Here is a 20,821-nt window from a genome sequence, read left to right on the forward strand (position 1 = left end):
ACCAACTCGATGGACAGGAAGGCCGTATTTTAATATATGCAGAAGTTGGGACATTCTTATTAAATTTGGTTACACTAAGGCGCAACTGCTAGTCTAGAAGCCGCTTGATTAAGTATTGACATTATTTTTTAAAAAAATAAGGTTTACTGAGTTAAGCTTAATAAATATTTTTAAACACCTAGATCAAATTTCTCAAAGATAGGAGTACTATATAAGCTTTGGTGATTCTATAAATAGGCTCAGGATCTTCATGTTTTCCGTGAGTTATTAAAGAGTTGTTTTACTGAAGAAGCAATATTTAATTAAGTTCAAACATTAGACCAAAAATGTCATCTGATGGTTCTAACCTGTCTTGGTTAAACTAACTGGCGACAATGTTACAATTTTTAGCAAAAGCCTACATCATGAACAATTTCGAACTTATTAGTAAATGTTTCTGAAATATATTAAAGATGGAAATAGTGAAAGAAAAACCCAAATTTGTTTTTATGTTCATACTTTTTTATGTGGATAAAACACTCTTGATGGACCAACACACCCCTTGTTGTTTTTTAACTGTTATAGAAACGTAATTATCATTTCAGTGATGACGAGAAACCCACTTGTTGAGAAATTTATATGCAAAAACGGCTCGTTTGGGCTGAGAAAACACTTTTACATAGAAGAGCGTAATTATCATTTATGGATTGACTGTTTTTCAAAATGCCTTGGTAAAGGTGAAATTGTGATGTTTTTTAATCGAATGAGATACGAAGACTTATAAATTTGTAACCTTTTGTTTTTTGTTTTCTATCTTTACATGCTTCTTTAAAATACTTCATATTTAAACACGCAACTGTGATATAGATACTAAAAAATATTAATTTGCATATTATAAAAATAAAAAAACAAGCTAAAGTTCCTAGAGGGCACTAGTAAACAAGATGCCGCGAGAAGGGAAAGGTAGCAGTGTTGTTGGAATGATCCAAAGTCTTTATACAGATCCGTTAAAATGGTATGATATTGCACGTACATTAGTAGAATTAATGACAAATATAGCCATAATGTGCAACAGACCAGTGTTGTATTAGTAATGTATCGTTTGAGTTATAGTTTTATAATACCTAATAATACTACTATTAATACTGAATAAGTGATAAAAACCGTAAAGAAGTGATGAGGTAGTGAGTGAATTTTCCTTCTCCCATTTAAATTGCCCATTAGGTAAAATTTGGGTCTTCAGGTGTTTAATTTTAAATAATCCAGAAATGAATGCTAATTTTTATTGATTTGGTAAACTGTAAGCTAACAGTAACATGATTTACTAAATACAAAACTATTCTTCTAAAAGAAAATAAACTTCACCAAGGTACCATTATTTTTTTTAATTTAAAGTTTTACTGAACCCAGTTGTTCTAGAAAGCTTTACACATTTAAATTGGTTATCATTTTGATTTTTTTTTTTCGTTATATAACCCACTGCAAATCGTATGGAATGACTTTTACAATCTTAGGCTTACCAGAGGTAAAAGCAGAAATATAATTTATTGGTGCAGTAAAACTGAAACAGTTCTAATTAATATATAATTTAAAAACCATACAATGTAAAGGCTAGAAAGATTCTTTACAGAAGGATATGAATTAAATATTCAAACTATTCCTTTTGGGTTTTCTTGTTTGAATTTTGAATACAAATTATGTAAATTGAAAATACATGTTTTTACTAAAATTACCCAACCAGAAGGTTAAAATAATTATTTAGAACATATATAACAATAAAGAAACTCATTATTTCTGTAAATGAGCACAGTTTATGCTAAAACTTTTTAGGACTTGATATCTTTTCTAATACAAACAGTCCACCATTATTTACAAAATATTTGAAAAGATTGGAACTCGTATTGTGGAAACCATAAGTATGTATAACTTCATTGGTAGAGAGAGAGACTTGAATAGTAACATATTTCTCTTAGTTAAAGAAAAGAGTAAGAGCCAGCCTGTTTTTGTAAACTATGACAGTTTGATAATTTTTTTAAAAAGATCCATGTTTTTACATTCTGGTCGGTTAGTAACAAAAATTCGGATTTGTTAAACACCAGGGTTCAATTCTCTGCATTAAACAGAACAGTTATTTCATTCTCTAACTTTTCTCTAAAGGACCAACAATACTTAGGTTTTTCACTTACAATGAAATATGAAAAAAAACAAAAAAAACTGGAATCACTTAACTGTATTTAGTTAAGCGTTCCCTAAATAAAACAATTCAAAATTGATAAATGAAAGAATAGTTTATTTATGTATTAATACTTTACCTTTCCATACTTGACATCTTTTTAAATAATCTTGGCTGGTTGGTAACGTAATAAAAAAATTGTGATTATTTTTAAAACTATACTGTACTGGTAACAAACTTTTGACAGTCTTCATTTTTAGTCTGTGTTTAGTTACAAGTCTACTGCATACTTGTTAATTTAAGAAAAATTCTAAGAATACTTGCATTGATTTATATGAGCAAAATAATAACCAGCTGACTTAAGCAGTTCTAGTGGGAGTGCAGACGGATCTCTCTGTGCCTCCAAAAGAAGCATTCTCAAACCATATGAAAAGTCTTGACCTCCATGGTTAAAGAAGTTGATGAATCAACGTCATTACCCATCTCTTTCCCTAACATTCATTTCAGCAAACCACAAGATTCACTTCCTTTGTTTCTAGGTATGGTATTTCCTCAGGTATATCTTCTCCCACCCTAGATGCAGAATGATCATTCGTTCACATCCTCAGTCACTGGAATCCTCTTCCAACAACAAAGACCTGTCCAGTCAATCCAGGGCAGGATCCATGGAGGTGGACAGACCTCCCTGAAATGAAGACAATAAAGAAAAAAGACATGGTCGTTAACAGAAGGGCTCCTCACCCAATTTGCCTACACATGAATAAAAATGGCAATCTTGATGCAATGGTATTGCAGAGGTTTATGTTCTAACCTGAATGACATCAAAGCACTGATTGCTTCCTTCTGTCCTGTATGTCTTTCCTTATAGGAAACATTTCTGAAACCAACTGATACAATAACCTTTTGACAGTTTTCTTTGTACAGAAATGGCAGGCTGTGTGATGGAGGAATGGCACTGTTGGTTGACCAGCATGTATCCACCCTGTCTTTGCCCTTTGACACACCCTTGGAGGCCATAGCCATTCGTGTTTCCTTGTATCGTACCATTGCTATTTGTTCTCTCTACCTGTCACCTGGAGAGACCTATGATCATTCAGCACTTGATACTCTCATTGAACAATTGCCATCTCCCTTTATAATCCTGGTGAAGTTCAATGGACATCATCCCCTCTGGGGAAGTGCTGATATTGATGGGAGGGGTTGCTCTGTAGAGCATATGCTCTCTGATCACAACCTTTCTCTTTTCAATACTGGTTCTTCTACTTATTTTCATGCACTTAGTCAGTCCTTTATTGCTATTGATTTGTCAGTTTGCTCCCCTTCACTATTCTCCCACTGTTTATGGAGGATTGACAATAACCCACAAGGCAGTGATCATTTTCCTCTCATTTTGAGAGAGACTGGCCGTGATCGATGCCATCCGACCCACATGTCCCAGTAGAAGCTGGATCAAGCAAACTGGCCCTCTTTCACTGCCCTTGCAGAACTTGATCCTGCCATCATCTGTAAGCCATCAATAGACAACTGTGTGAGAGCAGTAACTGACTGTATTATACAGGCAGCTGCTCAACATATTCCTGAAACCTCAACACGTGTTCTACGATATCTTTGTCTGTGGTGGAATCGTGCCTGAGACATGGCACGAAAGGCTCAAGAATGAACCTAGGATACTTTTCGTAGGTATCCCACACTATCAAACCGCATCACTTTTTAGCAGGCCCATGCACATGCTCAGTGGGTAAGATGTCAGAGTCAAAGGGAATCTTGGATTAAGTTCACAGCCAGCATATCTTCTACTACCAGTTCCAAAGTCATGGGACAAGATTCGAAAAATCAGTGGGCAATATAATTCTGTCCCCTCTTGATCTTTCTCTCTGATGGCCAGGAAGTAGCTGATACCCAGAGCATTGCCGATACTCTTGGTGAAAGCTTTTGCAGGTATCTAGCACTTCTGTTTCTTTTTCTACCTTCTTAGTCATCAAGACTCAGACAGAGCAATCACCTCTTCCCTTAGGAACTGATTGTCTCTGTGACTATAATTGTTCCTTTACACTGGTAAAACTCAAACTGGCCCTTCATTTGTCTGGCAGTACATCAGTCAAACCTGATGATATACACTACAAAATGTTTTGCCTTATTTCTCTTGCTATTCTTCTGATTGTTTTTAACCAGATCTGCCAGGAGAATGATTTTCCTGATGCCTGGCACCAGGCTATTGCCTGTCCTTTCTTTAAGTCTAGGAAAGATTCCTTCAAACTACCATCCAATTGATTTGATGAGCTGTCTCTGTTAAACCTTAGAGAGGATGTTTAATTCTCATCTTATTTGGTTCCTCGAATCAAACAACCTCCTCTTGCCTACCCAGAGTGGGTTCCAACAACAGCACTCCACCATGGACCACCTAATTCAACTTGAAACATCAATTACAGCATTTTTCAAATGGCAACATCTTGTATCAATATTTTTTTACATGGAGAAGGCTTATGATACAACACAGAAGTATGGCATTTTACAAGAGCTCCATTTATGTTGCATGTTCATTTGCCCATTTTTTATTAAATTTTTAATGGACAGGCGATTCCAAGTTCATGTGGGTTTGACACTTTCCCATTCTTTTCTACGGAAACTTGGAGTTCCTCAAGGCTGTGTTTTGAGTGTCACACATTACAGTATAAATATTACTGTAATTAGAGAACAACTCCCTCTTTACTGGTGCAAATAGGCTCTATGTCAACAACTTTAACATCTCATGTCAGTCGTCGAACATGAGATATATTGAGTGGCAGCTACAGACCGACCTTCTATCATTTACTGTAGTGGACCACAGCAAACAGTTTTAACTTCTCTCTCTAAAACCATTTGCATGCACTTTTGCTACCATCGGTGTATTAACTTTGATCATGAGCTCCATATCGGTGAAGTTGTGTTACCTGTGGTCCTTAAGACAGAAGTCTTGGGGCTTATCTTTGACCGTAAGTTGACCTTTTACCACACATCAAGCAGCTATGGGTCAAACGTACAAGAGCACTGAACATCATCTCTTCCACCACTTGGGGAGTAGATCAATGTTGTATGCTAAAGATATATCATGCTCTTATTCAATTGAAACTAGACTATGGGTCACTGGTCTATGGCTCTGCCAGAACCTCAGCCTTAAAGATGCTGGACCCTGTTCATCATCAAGGACTTCAGCTCTGCACTTTCCCAGTTCAGAGCTTGTAAAAAAGTCTCATGAACTGAAACTCCTCTACACCTCCTCCATTTGCAGTTATTGTTTAATGTATGCTTCAAAACTTCAATCCTTACCTCAGCATCCCACCTGGGGTTGTGTTTTCCTTCCTTAGTGGGTCATGCTTTTTCAGAACAGACGATTTGCCATTGTTCCCTTTGGCCATTTTATCTCGGCACAGTTGGATGAATTTGGGTCCGTACTTGGATAATATTGCTGTATCCACTGGTCAGCCCATCCTACCATGGCTTCTTACAGTCCGCAAATGTGACCTATCTTTAAGTCGTCTGTGAAAAGCGGACACTCCCGATTAGAAATACTGTCTGTTATTTGCTGAACATCTTTCGAAATATCCTTCCATTCCTATTCATGTGGATGATTTGAAATCAGGTGACTTTGTGTCTTCTGCCATGATTTGTTGTGATTCGGTGGTTGTGCAAAGAATCCCCTCAACAGTTTGTGTTTGCTGCTGAACTGTATGCCATTTCTCTTGTCCTGGATCACATCAAAGCTAAACAGTACTCAAATTGCTTCACATTAGTTCTCACCAATATTCAAAACTGACTAGCCCATTTCTCTTTAACATCTAATTCTATTCAGTTTTTCTGAATACTAGGCCACGTTGGTATTTGCGGGAACAGGCTCACAGACACCACAGTTAAATCTGTCTGCTCTGGCACTATCACTGTTCCATACATGGACTATGGTCCTATATTTAAGACTTGGCTCTGTGCCAGTTGGCAGTCAACTTGGAGTGAACAATGTGAAAACAAGCTTTTCCAAATAAAACCCTCTATTGAACTTTGGCCATCTTGCTTCCATAAGGATTGGAAAGAGGAAGTCATTCTAACTACACCACGCATTGGTCACAGTTTTTCACTCATCATTTTCTTTTATCTGGGACTGATGCACTTATGTGTTGTCTGTGTAACAATCAGGTTGCAATAAGCATCATTTTACTGTCATGCTGTCATTATGACTCTCAAGTACAGCACCATTTTAAACATGTTTTGTTCCAAGGCTTATATGTAACGTGAGACAATGTTATTGGCAATGATGACACTATCTACCTTAGAAATGGTTTCAGTTTTTAAAGGCTATTAATCTTTTTAATGCTATTTAAGATTTATTTAAATTTATACATTAAATAATTTTTTAATGTGATTCCCTTTTAAGAATAAAAGTACACCTAGTTTGATTTGAAATTATAAAATGGTTGTAATGTCAAATAACTTAAAACCAGGACTGGAAAGGGCAACTTCAGGTGTCTAACGCTGATATTTGAACTACCTGTTAGTCATCCTAACGAGTTGTAATAATAAAATTTTGCTACAAGTCTTTTAAAACATGTATTACTTTACTTCCTGAAAATGGCTGTAATGTTAAATAACTCGAATCCAGGACTGGATAAGCGAACTTCAGATGACTAACATAATTTTTGAACTTACTCATCAGCCATCATGGTGAGTTATGATAATAACAATTATGTTACAGAAAGTCCTATACAACTTGTCTTGCTGTAGTTTTTCTCTTACTGCTGTAGACTAGATATAAAAATTGGAATTTGTTTCTTTTTAATTCAAAAGTTAAACTTTGTTTTGTTTTACCTCAATTATGAATTTTAATATTGCTTTAACTTTTCCAGATGTTTGGTGCAGATAGTTTAGTTGCTTTGTGCCATAAAACACTAAACCAATCAACCAACCATCTATCCCCTGTCCAAACCTTTAGCCATGTGTTTCCCTTATATTCTTTCTCTAAAGACATTTTCTTCACCTTATTGCTTGTAGAAAACTTCACATTTTGCCCTGGATGCCTGCTGTAATTATTATCCTAGGAGAGATTTAATCACAGAACACTATTTTCTCCCCAGCACTTTGGCTGCCTGAAACAGTGATTGGATATTCTATTTAATAACTCTTCCTTCCCTTTTATCTCTGTATAATCATTCTATCTTTATCTCCTTTGTCCTATATGGGCAGGTCACTATTTAGTTTTTTTGTTGTTGTTTTTTTATTGCCATGTTGTTCCTTTCCCTTTGTTGATACACAATAGGTTTCACCTCGATTGTTTTTCATATCACCTTCAGTCAAATTAGTCATCTCGCAACTTCTCTTTCCTCTAGTCATCATCTTTTGGACAAAATATTGCAGCCATAGATGTTAAGAAACCCTGACACATCTTTGTTCCTTTACTCACTTCACACTGTAGTTTCACTTCTCTCAATTTTGTCTCCTTTCATTCAGTATTCTCCAATTTTCCCAGACAGGCTCTTGCATAACCATTGTTATATCTTTGTATATACATAAGAGATGATTAAATCCACCACCTGGCTAATGATGACTCACAGGGAACACTTCCCTCTCCCAAAATCTGCATTGATAAGGGATAACAAATTATTGAGCCCTTGTATCTCTGCTTCCCCTCCGTGTGGATTCCTGTACGTGGTTAGGGGATCTACCAGGGAAGGTTCTGTTCTGTCTGGTTACCTTCTCTTGGATCTAAACATCCACCCACGTGTTTGCCGTGCGTAGCGACTCGTGAAGGGGAGGAGAGGATCCTGGTGGTTGAGGGGTCCAACCCTAACACACCACTTTGGCTTTGAATTCCTGTAGACGGGCGCCCTTTGGGTGGGCCCCCCCTTGGGTCAATCAGCTGGTCAACTTGGGCTAGAGTCAACCAAGTACCATTGTTCGAACTTCTCAACGGGTGTTATGGACATTGTGCCTGATGCTGGTGTTTGGGTATAGTGCTCACGAAACCCTGGCGTTGCTACATTGTCCTTGTATGACATTGTAGTGCGTCCCCTCGTAGGGCTCCATGGTGGGTTGGGTCAGTGGGTACAAAAATTTTTCTTTTTTCCTATGGATCCTCCTTCAAAAAATTTAAATAGTGAAAAAAACAGTCAACAGGTAAGCGACCACGTCTTGAAAACTGTGAGCAGCGATCTTCGACATCTGTAACACAAGTACCTCATTTTCTTGTATTACATTCTCTTTCAGAAAAACCTTTAGGGCAATTATCCCCCTTTTTTATTCAGAAGGGACAAGAGGGACTTGCTGGCTCTCCAAAGTCAGTAAAGAAGCTTTGATCTGGAGACATATTGGTTGAAACATCCACATCCCAACACAGTGAACTCTTGAATTCAAAGGCAATTGGGGATGTACCTATTGAGGTTACCCCTCATGCTACCTTGAATTAATCACAAGGAGTTATTGTTGAGAGGAATTTGAAGAACGTCCCCGAGTCAGAGATTCTTGCTGGTCTCTCCACTCAAGGAGTTTCTGCAGTGAGAGGCATCTCCACTCGCAAAGATGGAGTTACACTGCCAACAAATACCCTTGCTTTGACATTTACATCATCACTTGCACCTGCCACCATCAAGGCAGGTTATCTAATTTGCAGGGTATGGCCATACATTCCAAACCTTCTCTGATGTTTCCAATGTCAGAGTTTCGCCCACTCAAAGACATCATGTCGTGGTTCCCTGACATGTGCTTGTTGTGATGGCAAGGGCCACAATGCCTATGAATGTGACATGGACCCACATTGCGTCAACTGCAATAGTTCTCACCTTTCCTACTTTCGTTCTTGCCCAAAATGGTTGGAGGAAAAGAGGTGCAGCATTTGAAAACGACTCATAACGTTAGTTATCCTGAGGCTCGGAAATTGCTGCCTGCCACTCCATCTCGGACATACGAGGGCTGTTCAAAAAATACGCAGACTGACGTCATAAAATAAAATGTACTTTATTTAGAAGTTACAGGTCTTGGATCCCTTCAAAGTACTCTTCTCCCCAACACACACACACTTATCCCAACGGTGTTTTCACTTGTTGAAACAGTCCTGGTACGCTACTTTTGTAATGTCCTCCAGCTCCTTCGTCGCATTTGCCTTAATCTCGGGAATCGTCTCAAATCTTCTTCCTTTCAAGGGTCTTTTGAGTTTGGGGAACAAGAAAAAATCGCAAGGAGCAAGGTCAGGTGAGTAGGGGGGGTGGGGAAGAACAGTGATCGAGTGTTTGGCCAAAAACTCACGAGTTCTGAGGCACAAATTTCGCAGCAATGCGGTGCATCTTCAATTTTTCGGTCAAAACCTCGTAACAAGATCCAATTGATATCCCACACTCTTCAGCAAGCTCCCTAACAGTCAGACGTCAATTTGCCCGCACCATGATGTTGATTTTGTCGACGTGTGGGTCGTAAGTTGACGTGGAAGGACGTCTAGGATGCTCATTATCTTCAATGGACTGTCGACCATCCTTAAAACGTTCATGCCTCTTGAAACATGCCGTACGCTTCATAACAACATCACCGTAAGCCGTGTGAAGCATAGCAAAAGTTTCAGTTGCAGATTTTCCAAGTTTAACGCAAAATTTCACAGGAGTTCGTTGCTCCTTTAGGTCATTCATTCTGAAATCCGCCAAACAAAAAATCGCACTTCACTTAAAACCACCTAGCTCATACACAAATGAAGATATCTGCAATCGGGAAATGGCGTCGTAATCAGTTGATCTGTGCGAACCTAGTGACACCAAGCGGATTCCCCTGGAACCAACTGGAGCCGCGCAATTCAAACAGTCTGCATATTTTTTGAACAGACCTCGTATGCTGCTGCACTTCATTCCACAACTACACTGGGAGTGCAGACAGATCTCTGTGCCTCCAAGAGAATTGTTTCCAACACAAATGAAAAGCCTTTTGACCTCCATGGTTAAAAAGGTTGATGAATCGACTTCCACACCCATCTCTGTTCCTCCCATACCTTCCAACAAACCTCAAGATCCACGTCCTTCAGTTTCAAATACAGGCATTTCTTCTGATACATCTTTTTCTCCCACCACAAGAGACAAAACAATTATCCGTTCGCATCCTCACTCACTGGATTCCCCTTCCAATAACAAAAACCTGCCCACCCGACCCAGAGCAGGATCCATGGAGGTTGATAGACCTCCTCCAACTAAAGACAGTAAAGAAAAAAGACGTGGTCATACACAGAAGGGTTCTACAGCAACTTTGCCTACCCGTCATTAAAAATGGCCACCTTGATACAATGGAACTGTCAAGGTTTACGTTCTAATCTGGATGATATCAAAACACTGATTGCTTCCTACCATCTCGTGTGTCTTTCTTTACAAGAAACATTTCTAAAACCTGCTGATACTGTCACCATTCGGCAGTTTTCTCTGTACAGAAATGACAGGCTGTGTGATGGACGAGTACATGGAGGGGTGGCACTATTGGTTGATCAGCATGTGCCCACCCTCTCAACACACTCTTGGAGGCCATAGCCATCTGTGTTTCCTTGGGTCATACCATCACTGTTTGTTCTCTCTACCTGTCCCCTGGAGACATATGATCAATCAGACCTTGATGCTCTTGTTGAACAGTTGTCGTATCCCTTTTTCTAATCCTGTGGGACTTTAATGGACATCATCCCCTCTGGAGAAGTGCTGTTATTGATGGGAGGAGTCGCTCTGTAGAGCGTATGCTCTCTGATCACAATCTTTCTCTTTTCAATACTGGTTCTTCCACTTATTTTCATGCACCTAGTTAGTTCTTTACCGCTCTTGATCTCTCAGTTTGCTCCCCTTCATTATTCTCCCATTTTTTATGGAGGGTTGACAATTATCCGCTAGGCAGTGATCATTTTCCTATACTTTTGAGAGAGACTGGCCGTGGTCGATGCCACCCTACCCGTGTGCCCCGGTGGAAGCTGGATCAGGCAGACTGGTCCACTTTAACTGCTCTCGCAGTACTTGATCCTGCCATCGTGAATCAGCCATCAATAGATGACTGTGTGGCAGCAGTAACTGGCTGTATTATACAAGCAGATGCTCAGTATATTCCTAAAACCTCTACACGTTTTCTACGATATCCTCATCCGTGGTGGAATCCAGCTTGCCACTTAGCACGGAAGGCTCAAAAACAGGCCTGGGATACTTTTCGTAGATATCCCACACTTTCGAACCACGTCACTTTCCAACGGGCCCGTGCACATGCTAGGTGGGTCAGATGTCAAAGCCAGAAGGAATCTTGGATTAAGTTCACAACTAGGACATCTTCTACCAGCAGTTCCAAGGTCATATGGGACAGGATTTGAAAGGTTAATGGGCACTACAGTTCTGTCCCCCTCTCGATCTTACTCTCTGATGGTCAGGAGGTGGCTGATGTCCGGAGCATCGCTGATACTCTAGGTGAAAGCTTTTGCCAGGTATCTAGCACTTCTGCTTGTTCCTCCACCTTCTTGGCCATCAAGACTCGGGCAGAGCATTCACCTCTTTCCTTTGGAACTGACTGTTTCTTTGACTATAATTATCCCTTTACACTCGTGGAACTGAAAATGGCCCTTCATCGGTCTGGCAGTACATCTGTTGGACCTGATGATATACACTATGACATGATGCACCATCTATCTCCTGCTTCTCTTGATGCCCTTCTAATTGTCTTTAAGTGGATCTGGCAGGAGAATGTTTTTCCTGATGCCTGGTGCCAGGCTATTATTTTATCTTTCTCTAAGCCAGGAAAAGATCCCAAGATTCCTTCAAACTACCGTCCAATTGCTTTTACGAGCTGTCTCTGTAAGACAGAGTTAATGCTCGTCTTGTTTGGTTCCTCGAATCAAACAACCTCATATTGCCCACCCAGTGTGGGTTCCGACGACCTGTTCTTGCTGATATTCAAAACCGACTGGCCCATTTCTCACTTACTGCTACTTCTATCCAGTTTTTCTGGATACCAGGCCATGTTGGTATTCGCGGGAACGAGCTTGCAGACACGGCAGCTAAATCTATCTGCTCTGGCACTATCACCACTGTGCCTATTCCATACATGGACTATGGTCTTGTATTCAAGACTCAGCTCCATGCCAGCTGGCAGTCCACTTGGAGTGAGCAACACGACAACAGGCTTTTTCAAATAAAACCCTATGTTGGGCTTTGGCCATCTAGCTTCCGTAAGGTTCGGAAGGAGGAAGTTGTTCTAACTAGACTACGCATTGGTCACAGTTTTTTAACTAATCATTTTCTTTTATTTGGAACTGATGCACCAGTGTGTTGTTTGTGTAACACTCAAATCACTATCAGCCACATTTTACTTTCTTGCCATCGTTACGATTATCAACAACGGCAATATTTTAAACATGTTTTTTCCAGATTGGACAGTGTTATTGGTGATGGTGACTCTGTCCACCTTGATAAAGTTTTTAGTTTTTTAATGGCCATTAATCTTTTTAATCTCACTTAAGTGTTGGATATTTATTCATTACACCTTTTTAATTGTGGTTTCCTTTTCACAGCTTCATTCTCTCTGGTTCAATTTGACATTGAAAAATGGCCAGAACATTATATAACTCGACACCAGGACTGGAAAGGCTAACTTCATGTGACTAACGCTGCTGTTTGAACTTTCCATTTGACCTACCCGTTAGTCGTCCTGGCGAGTTGTTATTCCAATTTTGCTGCATGTTTTTTGAACTTTTATCACTTTACCCTTTGGTACTGGCCATAATGACACATAACCTGGAACCAGGACTGGAAAGACCAACTTCAGGTGACTGACAGTGGTTCTTATATTTACCTGTTAGTCTTCCTGGTGGGTTATGATCATTACCATTCTGCTGCAGGAAGTTCTTTACAACTTTATAGACTGGAAGTCAACATCAGTTTTATGCAATTTTCTGTTTTTAATTGCTGTTTTGTTTTTATCTTCATTTACTTTTACAAATTTTACTACATTTACTTTACTTTTATCTTTTTACTGGACATTTGGCTACTCATTATAACGATTTTGCTATATGCCTTTTAAAACTTCTATTATTTTACATTTTGATAATGGCTGTTATGACACATAACCCAGAACCAGGACTGGAAAGGCCAACTTCAGGTGACTGACGGTGGTTCTTGTATTTACCTATTTGTCTTCATGGCAGGTTATGATCATTACCATTTTGCTAGAGTAAGTACTTTACAATTTCTTTTACTCTGCTTTCTCTCTTACCATTGTAAACTAGGTGTCAATAGTGGTTTTATGCTTTTTCTATTTTTCAATGATGTTTTGTTTTACCTTTATTTCCTTTTCTGTATTTTACTACATTTAATTTATTTTTACCTTTTTACCAGACATTTGGTGCAGATAGTCTAGCTGCTTTGTGCCATAAAACACTAAATCAATCAATCAGTATCTCTGCTTTAATGCTCATGTCTCATCTTGCTCCCATGCCTGGCTACCATCTACTGTCCCTATTTGTGATAACCCCTGCACTGTTTATCAATGTTGGTCCTTATATACATGATAGATATTTGGTGTTCTTTCATGTTTACATTTTAATTTCATTAGAAATTGTTTAGGGTGATAGTGAACCAAGTGTTAGTGTATTGACTGTAGTTGGGTTTATCTCCTATTTATTTAAATTCTTATTGTACATGATTAATATTAGCTGTATAGTTCATTACATTATCACAATGATTGTAACTTCACTTTTTAAGCATTATTATGAAACATCTTCAATTTTAGGAAATGTACTTTTCAGTTCTTACAGAAGATTTATCTTTTATTACAGCAATCATAGCCACTGGTGCATACAACACATTACATCTTGCAAAAAATTGTACAAGTTTATTAGGTTAGAAAGCTTTACCTGGATTGTAGTTGTTGTCTTTTTCACAATTTGTATTCTAATTCTGTTCTAATAAATAATTTACAATTTCAGTTCTGACCACGTTTGTTAGAAATAAAGTAATATCTGGTCTGGCCCAAGTCATAGTATAGTCATACAAATTATTGTACGGTCAAATTTGGTTGAATCTGTTGTTTCTTTTCAATGTATGTTAAATAATATACCTTGGGCAATATTTCACACTTTATTTAATACAGGATGACTAAAGTATGACTGACCATGAAATTCATAATTTTTACGTTTATTTGTAAAGTAAAATTACATAATTAAGTTGAATATTTATTACTTTCATTTTCATAATTTGTAGCTCTGAAATTCAGGTACACAATAGTTCTGTTAATGGATGTCTATCTGTTAGTTATTTCCTAGAAGTTTATGCAAAAGAAAATGCATAGAGAATTCATGTACAAGTAGTTAAACTGTAAAAATGAGTTTTCTAACAAAATTTCTGTACATTAAATAAAGCATAAGTGTTATTTCTAAATTAAATTTGTATTAAGTTCCAGTAGCATATTTCTGTATTTAGGTGTCTTGATAAGCTCTCTTCAGTGTTTAAATAATTTCATGACTTTCTATACAAAAGCTACAAGCTTATATCCATTTCCATTACAACAAATGAAGTCTTACTTCCATGTTATTGTATTTGGCATATCTTTGTGCTTGTCTTCAGAGAGATTTGTAAAACTTCAAATTTATTTTCCAATGGATTTCCGAAATTAATGTCTGTGATCTGGCAATGTACCTTATAAAATCCCTTTTTTATGTTTTTTGCATGTGTCCATGTGTGTACACCATAATTAGAGCAGGTTTAGAGTTTGGCCACAGTTTTTGGAAATGAAGCCTAAGCAAGAAGTTTTTAGTCAAGTTTATTAGTTTTGAGTTGCTTTGGATTTGGAAAATTATCTGGTAGTCAGTGTGTGTTCACCAGGGAAGTTGAAATTTAACTTAACTGAGAAATTATGTTGGATAAATATTTTTCCCTATTTTAGAAAGAAACAAAAATGCATCAGCTGTGAATAATAACTAATTATGTACAGCATATTTGCTATATTTTATTAATTCCTATTTTTAATTTCTAGGCAGCTTGTGAAAAGTTGGACAATGTTTGCTTTTGGAGTATATCTTGCAAGGGAATTTGCTGATATTGACTTGATGGCTCCTCCTCCAAATCTATAAATCAGGTGTATGTATCAGAGTATTAGAATAGCAGTTTTGAACAGTAAAACTCTAGCTCAAATCCACAGTTCATGCTTGCATTTGTCTGTTATGAAAAATTTAATGGTTCAGTTTTCAAATTTTATTTTTTGCTAGATTATGATGAAAGAAAGTGATACATTTGATGTGTTAGTTTACTACATTGACAAGTCTTGCAAATTATACATGTCCGAGTATATTTATGAAATTATTGGTGTATGCTTTTCTTGTATCTTCTCAGATTTGTTATGAAGAAACAAGTTACATTTAAAAACTTTGATTAAAGCTGTTACATTTACAAAACCTCTAATTGCATACTGATGTGAAAGCAATGTGTTGAAATAAAGCATTCTGGTTTAAGTTGATATTTTATGGTTTTAAAGTGAAACATGCTAATACTCTGCAAAGTTTGTACAGAATTGTGCCATAGAGACAGAAGTCATTGTAGACGTGTTAGCATACAGTAATTTAAAGCTGATTATCTCAAGCTACTGTATTTTGTACCAGTATCATGGTAGATAAAGATGCAATTTTAAAGATTTGCTGAGAAATTTTTTATCTCCAGAACAACAAGATATAAATAAGTTTTTTTTTGTTTTGGCATTAGTTTCTTGTACAAATACAACTAGAATGTGAATTTTCCACTGTTAACATATCTTTCCAAATCTTACAGGTTCCTATGTATTATACAAAGATGCTGGAGGAAAAGATATAGAGATCCATGTGCACTAAAGAAGAAAAAAAATCCACTTCAGAACTCTGTATGGAACTGTGTAAATTTTGATGTTTCAAATTTCCCACAATAAAATAATGTTGTTTTAGCCTTACTGTCATGTAGTGTATCTATTATTGACTTGGATACTTTCACACAAACAACCTTACAAATTTATGAATGCAAAAGAAAATTACTGAAGAGACAATATTCTGTTCACTGCCATGGATATACTTCTCAGTTCTTATATCATTCTCCCTAGTCATAACTTCATACATCAATAAAAGTTTAATACCATTGACATCAACTAATATTTATATATGCTTCTTAGTAGCAGTAAACATGAGCATAAGGAAAGATGGTATCTTTCATTTACATGAATGGTAATGGGTTTATTTCTTAATACAGGTTTTACAAAAAGTGTTGAACCACAGGCAGTTTGGATCTTTTCTTAACTTCAGCTATGACTGATTAGGGTGCTAATAAAGCATTTAAAAGATCAAGTTAATCCTGCTGTTAATCCAAATCAATTTCAAATCACAAGAACATCATATGGAACATAACCTGTAAAGTTCATTGGAGTGCCTATGGTTCCAGGCTTTTTGGATACTGTACATCATATCCTAAAATTTTTTTCCACTAGTGATTTAAGAGTGTGATAAAAATTTAAGCGTAAGAATTATATTTGAAGGGAGTGATGTAATATTATCCTAAGTTGACCTGCAGTATTTTGAGTTCATACAATATAACAGTTTGTATGAAACAGCAGGAATGTATTTAGTTTTTCTTTTTTACACTTATTATTTCTTAATAAAGAACAAAAAGTTAAATCTGTAGCAGTTTTTTTAATAAAATAGCAAACTAATATGAATTGTTATAAACTAATGAAAACCTTATCATTAGTCACTATTCAAAAGTTGTATCTTAACAATATGTTTACATAATTCCAAACATTACTGTTATTTGTTCCCAGTACATATGTTCACAACAGTTCAATCTTTAATGCCCTAAAAAGTAGTACACCTCTAATTTGTACGTCTAATATCAAACTAATTTTTGTATCCGTGGAGAATAATTGTTTTTAATACTTATAACTATTTATCAAGTAAATAGCTCAAAATAGCCAGAAGGAATCCTCAATAGCCACAGCACTTAATTCTTTAAGGTGGGATTAAAGTAAATTAATGTACAAGACCTTTTTCATTAACTATATTTTTGTGTTCCAGCAATACTAAGTGTGGGATGTTCGTATACCCAATTCAGTTTTATTATTCATCGGTCTTTCTATCAGCTTTCCCTCAAACTGAAATTCTTTAATACAGGATTATAGTAATCTATGAAACCTTGGATATAACCAAATATATCAATCAAAAGGGTTCAACCTCGTGATTTCAAAACTGTAAATGCATATCAAATTTAAGAGAGAACAGAGCTATAAGTTTGTACTCAAGAACTCAGCTGTTGTGCTATGGCTAAAAGCATTCTAAGCAAATGCTCCATCTGAATTGATAAAGGGTCATTCCATGTCAAATCATCAGGTGACTCCCTCAGAATGCCTTGAAAAAATTCACATGTGCTCATCTACCCCTATAATGAAAAATTGCCAAAGATTACATCAATGTCTCTAATAGTTTGATTTACAGCCCTGTAAATTTTTTTTTTTTTTTTTGGTGAATTCATTTTCAGGCAACTTTGGCTGCTTAAAGCTGCAAGAGTAATGGTGGCAGAAGGTTGAAATTTGCTACACTGACTGAATTAATCTCACAGAATTCACAAATGGTCTCAAACAAAGTTTATCTTTCTTACGATTTGCATAGTAAGGCTATAAAATCACCTGAAAACCCAAAATTGTAAAAAACATTGGTTTATTTAATAAGCCATAGCTCTAAGACTTAATATAATACAAAGCTGAATTTTTTTTTCCTATAACATATCAGTTGTAATTAAAAGTCTGTTAGATCTCATGCAAAAAATTTAGCTGCATGCAACTTTTTATGATTTAGCTAAAAATAGCCCTACTTCAGACCACAGTTTGACCATGTCACCAGTTATTCAGCCTTTTCATATTTTTACCATATATTCTTACATCTCTGAATATGATCTACAAAAATGATCAGGATGGTGTTCAACCTACTTTTTGAGTTATAATTTTTTAAAGTATCCTCTGACCATATGTTGTTTACTTAAACAAAAAAAAACTTCAATTCAGGTGTGTTACTATGTGCAAATATATCCATACAAATTTGAAGTAATTTATGAATCCCATTGAAATATTCGAATCAGCCTTTACCCTATATTCTTACATCTCTGAATATGATCTTAAAAAAAATCAAGGTTGTGAAAAATAATAAGTTATCAAATTTTAAGTGCCTCTGATATGTACCATTGGGCAAAGGACCACATTCAGGGCATTCAGTTCTTTCTTGTCAATCAGGAATCAGTCCTGCAGAACTATGTAAAGTTTCATCTACTTGAGTGCTATGAAAAATGCAAAATTGTGTCAGGTATAAGGTCACATCATAGCTTTATTCCCCACTCTACCAACAAATAGTATATGAGAAGGTTATCAGATTATGATGTGTACACAGTTGTAACTGTTGGTAGTAGCAGTGAAAGTGATGCTGCAGCAGCTCAGATAGGGTCTAATGATAGCAATGACAATTATCAGCCAGGGAAATATGTGGCATGCATATACGATCATGAATGGTATGTGGGAAACATAAAAGATAGATCAGATAAACATTCCGATGTGTTGGCATCATTTATAACGAAATCAAGAAACAAACTGTTCTCGTGGCCTGCAAGGTCACATAAAGATGAATGCTGGATTCCTTTCAAACATAATTTTTAGTCTGATAAGTGAACCTACCGTGCAAGGCAGTAGTGCTAACCACTATGTTCTAAGTCAAAGTGATCTCAACATAATCAAACTTGAATTTCAGAAATGTATTCAAGCTGTCTGAACAAAGCAATGTTTATTTGATGTTGTTAAGGCTAATTTATTGCCAAAGCAGTTTCTGAAACATTTCATTGTCACAATTATTGCAGTTTGGTGTGACTATAATCTTTCTCGGTTATCCCCTGTTGTAGCACTGTGCTTTTTGTGTCTGATTTACCTTTGTATTTATTATATTGTGAATCCTAAACTCAGCCATATCTGCATAACTGTAATGCATACACAACTTCATTACTTAACATTGTGAAAGGCTGGTTAGAATATTTCAGTAAGATTCATAAAATTCTGACAGGTATTTTTCAAAATTGTATGGATATATTTGCACACAGTAACACACCTGAACTGAATATTTTTTAAAATAAAAAACATGATCAATGGATACTTTATAAAATTATTCAAAAAGTAGGTTGAACACCATCCTGATTATTTTTGTAGATCATATTCAAATGTGTAAGAATATATGGTAAAAATCTGAAAAAGGCTGAATAACTGGTGACATGGTCAAACTGTGGCCTGAAGTAGGGCTATTTTTAGCTATATCATAAAAAGTTGCATGCAGCTAAATTTTTTGCAGGAGATCTAACAGACTTTTAATTACAACAAATGCTAACTTATCAACTGATATGTTACAGGAAATTAGAAAAAAAAAATCAACTTTGTATCATATTAAGTCTTAGAGCTATAGCTTATCAAATAAACCAATGTTTTTTACGATTTTGGGTTTTCAGGTGATTTTACAGCCTCACTATGTAAATTCTAAGAGAGATAAACTTTGTTTGAGACCATTTGTGAATTCTGCGAGATTAATTCAGTCAGTGTAGCAAATTTCGGCCTTCTACCACCATTACTCTTGCAGCTTCAAGCAGCCAAAGTTGCCCAAAAATGAATGTGCGAAAAATAAAAAAAAAAAGTTAATTAAATTTTACATGGCTGTAAATCAGAAACTATTAGAGATATTGATCTAATCTTTGGCAATTTTTCATTATATGGGTATATGAGCACATGTGAATTTTTTCAAGGCATTCTGTGGGGGTCACAGATTTGACATGATGTGTACACAGTTGTAACTGTTGATAGTAGCAGTGAAAGTGAAAGTATTGATTCCTCAATACCCTAAACTATTTGGTAGTATTCTATTAATCTTAACTTGTTTTCAAAATTTAATATTTTAAATGAATTGTTGGTATACTTTTTTTTTAAAACCATACTGATCTCAAGTTAATTCTTATCAAATTATTGGAAAATGTGAAACAATGTTAAAGTAACAAATTTTAAGGCTATGAGCTACTTGCACAAATAATTCAATTATTATGGATTAAGCCACTGTGAAAAGCATATGTAAGCATCTATTATAAATGACTTTTGAAATATCAGTAACTTTTTTTCTTTTTTATATAAAAACCAAAAATTATAATGAATTTTTAATTAAAAGCCTAGATTCTTCAGATTTAACCATATGCATTCAGAATGATTAATGATCATTATCTGTTTATTGCTGAAACTACCAGTAGAAATTTGTTGGGTTGCTAGGCTTTGAAGTATCCATACAACCTGATGGCTATAATTTTTCTACAACATTAGACAGTTCTGACTCCAAAATGTTAGAACAACAAACTAAAAAATGGGCTGTCTGTGTTCTTTTCACAAATGGCATCATGCCCCCATACTGTAGTGTAACAAGTGTAAACGTACAAGTTCCATTAGGAAATATACGTAACAGGTTCTAAAGTCCTCGTGATATACTTTTATTAACCCTTAAACAGCATCCATCATCAACTGATGGTGCAACCAACAATATTCCTGCTGTTAAAGAGTTAATTTTTTAACCAAGAGCCAATTAAGTATTATACTAAATTCAAAACTTTAGTGTGAAAAATAGATATAATCCATGATTTTTAAAGA

The 20,821-nt window shown here is 36.1% G+C and overlaps 1 protein-coding gene across 1 annotated transcript; it reads left to right on the forward strand.

Annotated features, from left to right (window-relative positions):
* Positions 1–817: 817 nt before the first annotated feature.
* Positions 818–16,078, forward strand: LOC143222278 (uncharacterized). The gene is made up of 3 exons (XM_076448573.1): positions 818–994; positions 15,137–15,240; positions 15,925–16,078. Exons 1-2 carry the CDS (start codon positions 924–926, stop codon positions 15,231–15,233), a joined length of 168 nt encoding a protein of 55 aa, XP_076304688.1. The 5' UTR covers positions 818–923; the 3' UTR covers positions 15,234–15,240; positions 15,925–16,078.
* Positions 16,079–20,821: the final 4,743 nt, after the last annotated feature.

The sequence above is a fragment of the Tachypleus tridentatus genome, chromosome 8 (assembly GCF_004210375.1).
Source record: "Tachypleus tridentatus isolate NWPU-2018 chromosome 8, ASM421037v1, whole genome shotgun sequence".
NCBI lineage: Eukaryota > Metazoa > Arthropoda > Merostomata > Xiphosura > Limulidae > Tachypleus > Tachypleus tridentatus.

Excerpts from the sequence above, each read along its gene's own strand:
- LOC143222278 (XM_076448573.1), top strand. The coding sequence starts at position 924 with ATGCCGCGAGAAGGGAAAGGTAGCAGTGTTGTTGGAATGATCCAAAGT. Across the intron at positions 995-15,136 it reads TATACAGATCCGTTAAAATG|GCAGCTTGTGAAAAGTTGGA; the intron begins GTATGATATTGC and ends TTTAATTTCTAG.